The 13,579-nt window shown below is 44.6% G+C and overlaps 3 protein-coding genes across 4 annotated transcripts; 2 read left to right on the top strand and 1 right to left on the bottom strand.

The window, feature by feature from the left end:
- The first annotated feature begins 759 nt into the window (after positions 1-759).
- LOC131692277 (acetylcholine receptor subunit beta-like 1) lies at positions 760-4,005 on the top strand. Its single transcript, XM_058979240.1, has 5 exons — positions 760-1,196; positions 1,314-1,450; positions 1,507-1,661; positions 1,720-2,761; positions 2,850-4,005. The coding sequence occupies exons 1-5, from the start codon at positions 1,136-1,138 to the stop codon at positions 3,012-3,014; spliced, it is 1,560 nt and encodes a 519-aa protein (XP_058835223.1). The 5' UTR covers positions 760-1,135; the 3' UTR covers positions 3,015-4,005.
- A 57-nt stretch (positions 4,006-4,062) lies between these two features.
- LOC131692286 (tyrosine--tRNA ligase, mitochondrial) lies at positions 4,063-10,555 on the bottom strand. Its single transcript, XM_058979251.1, has 3 exons — positions 10,328-10,555; positions 4,328-5,421; positions 4,063-4,268 (listed from the first exon to the last, which is right to left on the bottom strand). Exons 1-3 carry the CDS (start codon positions 10,465-10,467, stop codon positions 4,105-4,107), a joined length of 1,398 nt encoding a protein of 465 aa, XP_058835234.1. The 5' UTR covers positions 10,468-10,555; the 3' UTR covers positions 4,063-4,104.
- Positions 10,556-10,670: 115 nt separating this feature from the next.
- On the top strand, positions 10,671-13,542 carry LOC131692262 (chondroitin sulfate synthase 2). Of its 2 annotated transcripts, XM_058979228.1 has the most exons (3): positions 10,671-10,797; positions 10,867-12,450; positions 12,511-13,542. In XM_058979228.1, the coding sequence occupies exons 2-3, from the start codon at positions 10,888-10,890 to the stop codon at positions 13,354-13,356; spliced, it is 2,409 nt and encodes an 802-aa protein (XP_058835211.1). In that variant the 5' UTR covers positions 10,671-10,797; positions 10,867-10,887; the 3' UTR covers positions 13,357-13,542. The 2 variants fall into 2 exon arrangements, with proteins under 2 accessions (XP_058835211.1, XP_058835207.1); XM_058979224.1 differs by having other exon boundaries at positions 10,671-12,450.
- Positions 13,543-13,579: the final 37 nt, after the last annotated feature.

Raw genomic sequence — 13,579 nt, 5'->3', positions numbered from 1 at the left:
GCTATGATTAATAATAAAATCCACTTGTTTTGAAGCCATGCTGCTTCTTTACTTAATAATTTTTCTCAGCGAATTTTCACAAACTTACAATGTTCCACGAATGTGTTCAGTAGAAGAATACCTTTAGAAATATATAGTTTTCTCATTAATTGATTGATGAGGCGATTTTTTAAGAATTTATTTTTAATTTTAACCGATTTTCCATGGAATTTTTGGAGGGTCCGTAGACACAACCGATTGGTACCAAAATTTGCACAATTACTAAGGGCCATAAAAGGAATCAGTAAAGCCTGGTGGAGCAAAAATTGAACCAGTCTAATCTCTATAGAATATTAATCACTGTCTTGCCACTCAAAGAAACCTAAAAAATCACTCGATTACGTTTCTCGCGAATAGACACAGGCATTATACCGATTCATTCCGAAATTGCATGACACTTGCCATCGTTGGCGCACACCTGTACTAGCTGGTATACAAAAATATGATGTCACTACCAACGACTGATTTGTAAATCACCCGCTCATCACGTCACCTACCAGCTATATCGCCAACTAGCTTCGATGCAAATGCGCATGTCCCAGCCTCCGACAAGCCCACGATGTTTATATCCTTTATCCTGACGGATGCTGATAACACGCACATGCCAGCAGATGATTACTGTCTATGCGCCCTTTTTTCGCTCTCTCTCTCTCCCTCGAGAGAGAATCTTTCTCTCACTTCCACCTGCCACTACTGGATACCAGGATAGCACAGGGAAAAATCGATACCGTGATCATCGCAATTACTTTCGTCAAGTCAAGGAAAGCGCTGCCGCGTATCGTCGAGCTTCCGTCGAATTTTTCGACTATTTCCAACAGTTAGAAAGCAATCAACTCCTTCGTAAAGCATCCACCAGCTCAAGCAGAAAGTGAAACTGTTCGAAAACACGGATCTCCCTGGATATGTGTAGCTAATCGTGAATTTTCAGTCGCAAATAATTTTCCCCCCTATCCGAACACGCAACGAAAGGCGTTTCCCTGGGTCATCTTTGTCCTGTTAGTTCCATTGTTTTTCCTCCCCCGACCAGAAATGTGTTGTTGAGCTCTGCAGCTGGCGAAGTGAATTGTGTGGCCGTGTCGGGTGGCTTCCCAGCACAATGAGGTTCAAACAGTTGCTACTGTCGCTAACGGTAGCAATTCAGTACTACTTTGGAATTGGTACGTTCTTCTGTTGGGGGATGCTGGGTGGAGCATAAAATCGATTAAGTGTCTTCTCTCTCGTAATCGTTGTTTTTTTTTTATTTATATATTTTCATTTCATCTCATTTCATACAGCAAACGGTTCGGAGGATGAAGAACGACTGGTTCGTGATCTGTTCCGGGGTTACAACAAACTCATCCGGCCCGTTCAAAACATGACCCAGAAGGTAGATGTCCGCTTTGGATTGGCTTTCGTACAACTGATTAATGTGGTAGGTATCGGTGAATAGGCTGATTGTTTAGTACTCAAGCACCTCTCCGTTCGCAGAACGAGAAAAATCAAATCATGAAGTCCAACGTGTGGTTGCGACTTGTTTGGAGCGATTACCAGCTGCAGTGGGATGAAGCCGATTACGGTGGCATTGGTGTTCTGCGTCTTCCTCCGGATAAGGTCTGGAAGCCGGATATCGTACTGTTCAATAAGTTGAATAAACTCATTTCAAATTGTTAATCATTAACTAATTCCAAACAAATTTTCCAGTGCCGACGGAAACTACGAAGTGCGATACAAATCCAACGTGCTGATCTACCCCAACGGCGAAGTACTGTGGGTTCCCCCTGCCATCTATCAGAGTTCCTGTACGATCGACGTCACGTACTTCCCATTCGATCAGCAAACCTGCATCATGAAGTTCGGCTCGTGGACATTCAACGGCGACCAGGTTTCGCTGGCGCTGTACAACAACAAAAACTTTGTCGATCTATCCGACTACTGGAAGTCCGGTACGTGGGACATCATCGAAGTGCCGGCCTATCTGAACGTGTACGAGGGCAACCCGACCGAAACGGACATCACCTTCTACATCATCATCCGGCGGAAGACACTGTTCTACACCGTCAACTTGATCCTGCCAACCGTGCTCATTTCGTTTCTGTGCGTGCTCGTGTTCTACCTTCCGGCCGAAGCCGGTGAAAAAGTAACCCTAGGCATTAGCATTCTGCTGTCACTGGTTGTGTTCCTGTTGCTGGTTTCGAAGATTCTACCACCGACCTCACTCGTACTGCCGCTAATTGCTAAATATCTCCTGTTCACCTTCATCATGAACACGGTATCCATTCTGGTCACGGTCATCATCATCAACTGGAACTTTCGGGGACCTCGAACTCACCGGATGCCGATGTGGATCCGGTCCGTTTTTCTACACTATCTACCGGCGATGCTGTTGATGAAGCGCCCTCGCAAGACACGTCTCCGTTGGATGATGGAAATGCCTGGTATGAGTATGCCACCGCAACCGCATACTCATCCCTCGTACGGATCGCCGGCGGAGGTACCGAAACACATCAGTGCCCTGGGAGCGAAACAATCCAAGATGGACGTGATGGAACTGTCCGATCTGCATCATCCGAACTGTAAAATGAACCGCAAGATGAACAGTGGTGACCTGGGGCTTGGTGTGGATCCGTGTCGCCGGGAGAGCGAAAGTTCCGATTCGATTCTGCTGTCGCCGGAGGCAAGCAAAGCTACCGAAGCCGTTGAATTCATTGCTGAGCACTTGAGGAACGAGGATCTGTATATTCAGGTGAGTTTCTTTCAAATTTATTTCAATTTTTTATGTTTGACCTGAAAAATAAAATGAATCAATTAATTACACATCTCTCTCGAAATAGACCCGCGAGGATTGGAAGTACGTCGCAATGGTGATCGATAGATTGCAGCTGTATATTTTCTTCATTGTGACCACTGCCGGTACGGTTGGAATCCTGATGGATGCGCCCCACATTTTCGAGTACGTCGACCAGGATCGCATCATCGAGATTTATCGGGGCAAGTAAGCTGGACACGCTCTATTATTGATCTCAAGAAGCAGCGGGACGGGAGACGTTATTGTTGTTGGAATATTAGGTTAACATTTGCTCAAGTGTGGGTGTTTTTTTACGTACTACCTGTAGAGGGCCGAGAGGAAACCGAAGGATTTTTAACCGTTCAGCACTAGCAAAGACTACGGGTTCAATAGAATTCGAGAGATTAATTAAGCCAATTGGAAGCACAGATCGAGGGTCTTTAATTGAACCGATCTGATGTCCAATAACTAAAGTAGTTAAATGTGTGTAGGTAAAATTATGTTACTGGCTTCCATCGCTAAGTTTGATGTTTTAGATTTAAAACTAACAGAATAAGGAACAGATGGAGAGCCCTTTAACCGAAAACAACCTTAATAGGAGATTATAATAAATCACTTGAGTTACTTTACACAATGAAATGTTTCCAAATAAGCGAGTTTTAGGAAAGTATTCAAACGCCAGCCAGTTTTTGAGTTGCATAACGAAAAATAAATAGCAACGAGAATGTCTGCAATTTAAGACACTTAGAAGAAAAACAATTTTTTTCGAAACACTATACTGAGCAGCATTTGTAATAATCTAAAACAAAAAAAACCAGTGACGACATAAACATATTAAAAATCAACAATAATTAGGCTACTACTGCAAAAAAAACGTGTGGAAAAAATGCTACCATGTCTCAATAATAAGAAAATACGACTACATTCACACTTCATGAACGAGCAGCAAACCACACATAAATAATACAGAAATAATCTTTCGATACCTAACGAGAAAAGCAAACAAGCGAATACATAATTAAAACACATAGCTAACTGAAGTAAACTGAAAACGATTTTTGTGCACAAAACGTTAAAAACTACAGATAAGTAGGTAATGAATAGCAAAAAAAACATTAACACTCAACGTTATATTGGTAAGCATTTTTAAGAAGAAAAACAAAAGGTTATAACAATAAAGAAAGTAAATAGTTCGTATTAAACTGTTTGTTTTGCTAAACTTTTCAAGAAGTTTTCCTCGTATCTCAAGAACCCTTCAATGCTTTCTTTTTGTAATATTTCAACGACAGACAACCCCAAATCTAGACTAACCACTTGACAATGTAATAATTACGCTTACCGACGCGAAGCAGCGAGATGCCATTCTTGAGAATATGAACACCCGGCGATAGAACCTCCGACACATTCTTAGCCTTGTTCAGATTGATCGAAAAGCCTCCCGCCTGAATGATCCGGATGGCGTCCTCTGAAAAAGATAGAAAATATGTTTAATAAATCCAAAAAATCTAACCCCTATCGACTCACTTTCCGTGGGAAAACACCGCGCCCTCATCGCCACATCCAGCACGGTAAACCCCGGCTCGGGCAAAATTTCAATCAGCGGAGCTCCACCAAAAGTCTGCTTGATATCGCACACCTCCAGTTCACCCAAGGCTTCCACGTTCCCACTGTACAGCGCAGCACTGATGCCCTCCGCCTTTCGTAGACCTTCCTCACCGTGAACCAGCAAAGTTAGTTCCTGGGCCAAACGCTTCTGCGCCTCCCACAACTCCGGCATTCGCCGATGTTTCGCCATTAAACTGTGAATCTCGTCCAGCGGCAGAAAGGTCAACAGCTTCAGCAGCTTCTCCACCTCCGAATCCGGCGTCCGGACAAAGAACTGATACAACGCGTAGGGCGATGTTTTTTCACTTGCCAGCCAAACTGCATTCCCGGCGGATTTACCGAATTTGTCTCCTTCCTCATTGGTGATCAGGGGCAGCGTAACCCCGAAAACTTCCTTCCGATTAACCCGTGAAATCAGTTCGTGACCGGACATAATATTTCCCATCTGATCACTGCCTCCCAGCTGGAAGCGGCAGTTATGCGTCGTAAGTAGATGCGACCAATCGTAAGCTTGGAAAATTTGGTACGTAAACTCGGTGAAACTCATCCCGGAATCGCTCTGCAGTCGACTCTGTACGGAAGCTCGCGACAGCATCGATCCCATTCGGAAGTGCCGTCCGACACCGGAAACAAACTCGACAAAGTTTAGCTCCCTGTACCAGTCGGCATTGTTTACCACCAGGATCGGTTTCAGTGCGCCGCTTTGGCCTCGTCCCTCCCACAGTAACCGGGCGTGATGTTCGAAGATACGTTCGATCTGCGCTCGGATTGAGGTTAGGTTACGATTCATCGTTTCCAGCTGCATCGCCTGGCGTTCCGAGCTGCGTCCACTGGGATCTCCGATTTGACCGGTGGCACCACCCAGCAGGGCAATCGGTTGATGGCCTGCCCGTTGACTATGCAGTAGGCCGATGATCACTAGGAGGTTGCCTACGTGTAAACTGTCCGCCGTTGGGTCGAAACCGGCGTAGATGGTTTGCGGAGAGGCGCCTAAGATGCTGCGGGCTTTGTCGCTGGTGGAGGAGAGAAAGGGGATTGTTAGTAAGTTAGTCGTCAGTTGAGAAAAAAACAAACAATACTGATTAATCTCGCACTGAAAAAATTGGACCAGGGCCCTGCTAGGTGACCGTTCTTTCCTAGCAAACATCTACCTTTGTAAAAGTAAAAACAACTCAATGTAAAATCACGGGGTACTTAAAAGCCTGTACATCTCCTTAGCCTTACCAGAAGGCTGGATTGGACTGAATTGTTGATTTTTTGAGTGAGTTTAAATTAGACATGAAATATAGATACTGTGACATGCCAACATCCAAACTGGGGTCAATGAGACGTTGTCAATTAAAGCTGAACATAAAGGGTGTTTGATTCATGGTCAGAAATCACCTGAGGGGCGATAAAGAATCACCGTTACACACATATCATCAAGTTTCAACCGATACACCGATCTTAACCTTTTTTTCTGTAAATAAATTGTTTGTCCTAAAATGTCCATAGCTCAAGATCTGGCACGGGACTTGCGGATACGAAATACCTGAAGGTCTCGTTCCTGTTCAAAATGCGCCTATACATCTGTCAGGATCGTTTAAGGTGAGCAGACCAGTTAGTTTAAAGACAAAGGCTATGTCAGCGGATAGGTTTTGGTTTCGCGAATTTAAGGATACGGGCCGCGTTGGTCAGAATTTCTGCAGACCTGCGCACGCCGCCATTCCACCTCTGACCACTGTGAAGACATCGCTAACATCCAGATAAGCTCCGATTCATATACCGCCTCTGAAGATTTTCTGTCCGTCTACTGTCAAAACGTTCGTGGAATGAGAACAAAAACTCAGACCTTCTTACTTGGCCTTACCTCCAGCGATCACGACATTATTGCTCTCACCAACACATGGCTACGCGTTATTTTAAACTTGGAGCTACCAGACATCTACGTCGCAGAGGTGATGCTCTGTAAGTAAATGTAAGTAGGGGTTTGCCCGGCGGACCCTTCTTTTCAGGGCGGCTTAGGTGCCTCTACCGGAATTTCGGATTTTCATAACAATGAATCACAAAAGTAAACAAATAAATGATTAATTATTCCTCACTTCCTCTTCCTGCACTGTGCGGGGACTACAACGGCCGTGTTCTCCTGCTGGATTCGTTGGCTGCTCCGGCAGCGGTCCTTTACAATTAACTGTGGAAGAGAGCTTGACTCGTTTGACTGATCCTCCACAGTGAGAACGGACGATGCTTCGGATCTTTGACAATTAGCCGGGAACGCGAGTGGCTCCTTCGCGATTAGCGTTCCACTACGGGGCGATCCAGCACCACACTTTCTACTGTGTCCGAACCACAAGCCGGAACATTTCGACAGGTATTTTACCTGTCGCACGCGCGCGCACTTAACCTCACTGGTTAAACGTGGCGAAAAACTGTCCCGAAAAAACTTGTTCACGGACGTCTGTTTATCTTCGTGGTTCGTCACTTTCTGTCTTTTCACGATGGCCGCCTTCCGCACTCGACCATAACAAACCGCCAACCGGTTTGTTGCATAGCTGTCAACGATGAGCAGCATAACCAGTGCACACGTATTTTCGCAAGAGGAGAGCGGTAGCCTACCTAAGCCCTATGTTATTAATACACAAACATAAAACAAAATTTTCTACACCTATCTGTACGCACAAAACGGTTCACAAACGCGAAACTATACAAAAAATTTCAAACTAAATGTGAACGGTATTGAACAGCGGTGAGCATAACATTACGTAAACAATACACTCTAACCGTTAATCTTCCGAAATTTTCGCAATATCGAACACGGTGATCGGTTCGATTACAAATCCGACAGGGTTTTCGGTTCGATTCGCGTGATTCTAACTTTTGTACCGTACTGTGTTGGTCTGAGCTGCGTTGAGTTCGGTGGGGAGATTTTTGGATATGCTCCTCGAAAATCACTAGGGACATTTTCCTCTAGCTTATGTTTTGTTGGATCTTGTTGATTATCCTTCCACGCTACTTCCTTAACAACGTTGCATTGGGTCCATCCGGCACATGTGCTTTCAATTTGCAATGAGTTCTTGACGATATTCCAACCACATCGGACTTCTTTTGTTCTGGAATTACTCCTCAGCGACCCTCTTCATCTCTAACATTTCACGCTTAAGTTCCAACTGCACCACCCGTTTCTCATTTTCTCGTAGTAGCTTTCACTGGAAATTCAGCCGCATGAATTTCGCGCATTTGATCCAATTCCCGCTTGTTTTTTTTTATTTCGATTATAGAGGTTTTAACCTTAAGGTCATTCGCCTCTTCGGATTAGAAAAATCTCTTGTGAAAAATTTCTAACCCTATGTGCGGGGTCGGGACCCGAACCCAGGTGCGCTGCGTACAAGGCAATCGATTTACCAACTACGCCACGCCCACCCCCATTCCCGCTTGTGCTTTAATTCGACTTTTGCTTGATCCCTTTCATGCGCTTTCCAGGCATCGTCCGGACTATCCAGTCTCAGGTCGATGACAGACTCTGACGGTATATCCTCGATCCCTTGCACAAGAATTTTCCGATCCGTGCACTTTTTGCAGTTCCATGTAGTATTGTGAACATCATGGTCTGGTCGATTACAAGCACCGCAGTTGTAACCAGTGGTTTCGAGGTTATGGTCCGAATTTTTCCCAGCACTCATATTGATTTTTGAGAATGTTCGGTTCAGTCAGTGGCAAAAACCTTTTCGTAGCAACGCCTTTTTAATAGCAGTAGCTATCGTCGTTGCGATCATAACTCTGTTATCAGCCATCTAAGTCGTGAAGGTGGTGTTCTTATTGCGCCAAAGAGAAATCGTGCTGGGACTGAACTAAAAATGGATGTGAATGTTTGAAACAGGCAGTCATACGCGCTTCCCTGTCAGGTCGGTCGTTACTTATTTGCTGCATTTATCTGAGGCCGAACACTGATCCTGGTTTGCATAACGTTCACTCCTCTGCGGTTCAGAACAAATTTATAAAAAACAGTAGACGCTCCGGGGGTATTCCAGAAAATTTTTATGTTTGGGACAAATGCTCACAATTTTTTTGCAGATCGCTTCCGAGATGAATTTACCAGCCCTCCTGTCTATCCATCGCAAGACTGCCTTGAAATATTGCCAACACATATAAGGCGCTACCGCCCTAACGTAAACGTTGCCGATGTGAGAGCTTTGTCCAGCGTTGACCCGTTGTTCGGATTGCATGTCTTCTTTGTTGATAAAACATAGTGTCCCCGAACACTTTCTGTATCAGTAAGCATTATTGTGAAGCCTTCAGCCACGGAAAATGTTTTCCCAAGTGTGTGGCTGTAAGCTGCTATAGTTCCTATCCATAAGACAAGAAATACTCATTATGTGTACAACTATGGAGGGATCTCGCTTCTGAATTGTCTGGCCAAAATTCTAGAAAAGTTACAATGTGATGTACGCTACATCTTCAAACATAATTGACAACCTCAGCACGGATTTGTAAAAAAACGCTCAACAACTTCGAACTTGATAGTTCGAAGTTTTCAAGTTCCAGGCTTCAAGAAGCGTCACCAAATTGATGCAATATATTTTGATTTTGCTGAAGCCTTCGACAAGGTGCCGTACAACATTATGGTTATGAAACTGCAGCGATTAGGATTTCCTCCGTGGGTAACCACATGGCTGCAATCATACCTCTCCGAACGATCCGCTCTTATTAGAATAGGTACCATACGCCTCAAGCGTAATTGAAACGCTAACCAGTGTCCCTCAAGGAAGTCACCTAGGACCACTTATCTTTCACTTATTCATCAACGATCTCTGCATACGCATCAGGTCTGGAAAACTGCTCTACGCTGATTATCTGGAAATCTTGACATATACAATATTGAAGAGTGGTGCTCGCTGAAAGGAATGCAGATCAACATCGATAAATGTAAGGTGATCAGTTTTGGGACAATTCTAAGGCGCTGCGCGATCATACCTTTCAAGCCTGTGTTATCGAAAGCATGGATTCTATCCGTGACCTGGGAGCGTTATTTGACAGAAAACTGCTTCGTCGACCACATCACTGCGACAGCGGCTAAAGCTTTTATAACTGGGCTGAAACACCGTTGATTTCGAGGATGTCAACGCGCTGAAATTTATATACTGAGCACTGGTCCGAGTACACTGTACAAGTATGGGCACCAAGTAATCGATTAGAGCGCGTTCAAAGAAGCTTTGTACAGTTTGCTTTAAGGAAACTGCTCGTCCCACACGAGCGTATCAGTCTGCCACCGTATGGAAATAGATGCATGCGGCTAAATTTAGCAACTCAAGGTCTCGTTGTACCCTCTTGCAAAGAATGTTAATTTTCGATATGTTTTAGTTAAGAGCAATATTGACTGTCCCGATATTCTTTTAAGGATTGTTTGTTCCTCCTCGAGTTTTAAGAAACCGATCGTTCTAATGGATTCCTCGGCACAAGGCCAGAACAATCCGGTCGATAGATGTCACATTAAATTAAATGAAACTTCCAAATTCTTTGACTATCATACTACTAAATCTAATTATGAACCAGATTATAAACTTTTAACACTATAAAAATTAAGAATTTGAGTTACATAATGATGCTTTCGAATATAACACTGCGTTAATCTAATATTTGCAACTCCAGTTTAATGTTTTCCTTTCTACAATAGGCCATTGTTAGCGATAAAAAGAAAATAAACCGATGTTACATGATTCATCATCACGCCATCTGTCCGCTGCAAATAGCATCGATTTCCCAATATCCCTTGGGTTTTTGCTTCAAATATTCACACTTCTCACATCTCTAAAAGCAAATGCATTTAAGAAACAATTCTGCCAACCCTATACGAAACTCACGTAACCCACGGTGCACTATTTGGCATCTTGCCCATCACACATATGCATGACCGCACCACAAGCAAAACAAAACGACACTCACATCGATTCAGCTGGAAAAACATCCTGAAAAAATCCACGATCCTGCAGCTTCAGAATGTTTCCTTCTGTGTAGTTTCGTAGCCGCTGCTGATGTACAGTAATTCTCGCTAACAGACGCACATTTAACGACCTGACAATCATTGTTCACTAGTAAAAATCTCCCCGCGAAATGTTCCGAATGATTATTCAACACACACCGCCGATCGATCGTGGTTTGATGAACCGCATGACTATGACAGCGATTTGTTGATATGCGAGAAGGCTAACAACTGGCCCTGCGGGAAAGTGAGACGTACCTGCATATGAATGCGTGTCAATGTTGTCAATCTCGATCATTATTTGTTTTGGTTCTTGCGTGGGGGTGAACTTCAATCATTCAAGTTTTTTATTTGTTTTAATACATCTTTGTGGAATGAAAATTTAATTTTGCAAACTGGTGCCTATAGGCGTTGCCGTCTGATTTGTGCTGTGGTAAAGGAACCGAAAAAGATCACTTCAAACGTAAGGAAATGAAATTTCAATAATCCTATTGCTACGCAGGAAAAAATTACCTTTGGAACCATGTGGAAAATTTGCAACATCAGCCGAAATCAGTACTTCCTCGCTGGTCTACTGATCGGCTTTCTGTACAGCTACTACATGCCCCAGGACCTAACGGAAATCGTTACCGAGTGTCCGGAAGCTACGGAGCGCGAACACCAGCTAGCGGAGGAAGCCAAGTACGGCAGCGAATTTGAACCACAGCTCAATCTAGAACAGAAACCAATGACGGCCAAAAAGCAGGTTAAAAACATTGTCCGACCCAGATACTACTACACGGAACTGGGTATCCGGGAGAAACTGTTCGTGGGCGTGATGAGTACCCAGGAGAACATTGACTCGCTGGCGACGGCCATCAACAAGACCTCCGCCCACCTGGTCAATAAGATTAAATTTTTTATCAATGCCGATAATGTGAAGGCCAATTTTAAGCTGAAGAATATAGTCGGCTTTACCGACACTCGGGAAAATTTGCGTCCCTTTCACGTACTCAAGTACATCGCCGATAACTATTTGGATGATTATGACTACTTTCTGCTGGTGTCGGATACGTCCTACGTCAATGCTCGACTGTTAAAGGAAAGGCTTTCCCATATCAGTATTAGCTTTAACATTTACATGGGAACTCCCCATGTTCCGAATGAAGACGGAGAAACGCAGCAGGATTCCCAGTATTGTGATCTACACGCCGGAATCGTTCTGAGTAGCAGCGTTATTCGTAAAGTCCGTGCCAATTTGGACTGGTGCGTTCGAAATGCCGTCTCCAATCAGCACAATCTGAACATCGGTCGCTGTGTGAAATACTCAACCAAAATCGATAGCTGCCAGACTTCCTGGCAGGGTATCAACGTGACTAGCTACAAACTAAACAGCTACAAGATATATCGCGATCTGCACATGATCAAGCACGAGGATAGCTTCAATAAAGCTTCCGTTATCTACCCGATCACGACCGCGGACGATTTCTATCTGCTGCACGCGTACTTTTCCCGAGTGCATCTAGAGGAAATCAATCAACAGAAAAACTCCATTCAACAGGAAGCCTCCACCATCTCCAACGGATCGCTGTCGAACGACATCCTCGAAGTTCGCTGGCCACTTGGAGTCCCGAAACCAAACCCACCGGAATCACGCCACGACGTTATCCCGTGGACTCATCTGAATCTAACACACTCGTTCATGTGGAACTCGGAGGTTAACGTGCGGCGTCTATCCACCGTCGATGCCGAAGACATGCAAAACATTCTGAACAAAACCGTGCTGGAGGCGTACCGAACCCAACCGGAGCTAGAGTATCGCAGTTTACATTCGGCCTACCGACGATTCGACGCCGTCCGTGGGATGGACTATCGGATGCATCTTGAGTTTTACGATCGAAAACGGCGGCAACCGATTCTGAAGAGTTTCGAGGTAGTTAAACCGATCGGACTGATCGAGATCGTACCGTCGCCGTACGTGACGGAGAGTACGCGCATCGCAATTCTGTTGCCTACGTTCGAGCATCAGGTACCGGAGGCGCTTCAATTTATCACCAGCTACGAGAAGGTCTGCATGGATAATCAGGACAATACGTTCTTGATGTTGGTGAGTTTCTGGGGTGAGATGATTCTTTCAAATTTATTTCAATTTTTTTATCTACCGTAGATCTTCTTCTACCGGATGGACACTCCCAGCAAAGGTGACGATGACGTTTTTCTGCCGCTGAAGAACCTTGCCCTGGGTCTGACGGATAAGCACAAACAGGACGGTTCCCGTATTGCCTGGGTTTCCATTCGCCTACCACCGGAACTGAGTCAACCGGTCAGTTTGAATCACGTTTATTCCAGTTCCTTGTACGGAACGAACCAGCTGCTCAGCTTTGCCGCTACCGATCTGGCTCTGCGAAAAATTGGCCTGGACAGTTTGGTCATGATCTGCTCGAGTGGGGCAACTTTCCGAGCGGACTTTCTAAATCGAGTACGAATGAATACCATCGCTGGTTTCCAGGTTTTTAGTCCGATTGGATTCAGCATGTATCCGTGCGGGTGGACCCGGTTGTGTAAGGAGTGCGACGGATGTGACGTTGGCCAGAGCAGTGGGTATTTCGATCGAGCCAATTACGATGTGATTTCGTTCTACAGTCGAGATTACGTGGAAGCTAGGAAGATGCTGGAACAACAGTTGCCCATCGTTCGAAGTGATCGAGATATTGGTAATCTGGTCAATTACACACAGGAAAGCACGTCGCCAGACGAGGGAATTGCAAACGTGGCCGAGCTGTTTGTTAGGTCCAACAGTAAAATTCATGTACTACGGGGAATCGAGCCAAATTTGCGTTTGGGACGGTCGATTGAGAACTATCTGGAGAATGATCCGAATGGGGACGGACTGATGGGATTGCACTGTGAGGAAACGAATCCGGAACGGTGCATCCGAATTGCTTCTAAGAAGCAGATCGGTGACGTTCTTGTGCAATACGGTCATCGTATGCAGGGCGAGGCGCTCAAGTAGAATTTGGCCGAACATTTTTTCACTCCAATACAGGTACGTAGGTAGCATTTAGCAGAAGCAGCTGTAGCTTCATTCTTGCCAAATAAACTAATTCAGTGTCTTCTGCCGAGCGAAGGTTTTAGTTAGTAGAATCAATATTTTAGACTAATTTAAGGGAAATACAAATTTTATAATCCTAAATCTAAATCGTAGCTCGATTGAAATTCTTTCATTCTATCTCCAG

The sequence above is a fragment of the Topomyia yanbarensis genome, chromosome 1, assembly GCF_030247195.1.
Source record: "Topomyia yanbarensis strain Yona2022 chromosome 1, ASM3024719v1, whole genome shotgun sequence".
NCBI classification, from domain to species: domain Eukaryota; kingdom Metazoa; phylum Arthropoda; class Insecta; order Diptera; family Culicidae; genus Topomyia; species Topomyia yanbarensis.
This window is presented reverse-complemented; position numbering and strand designations above follow the sequence as displayed.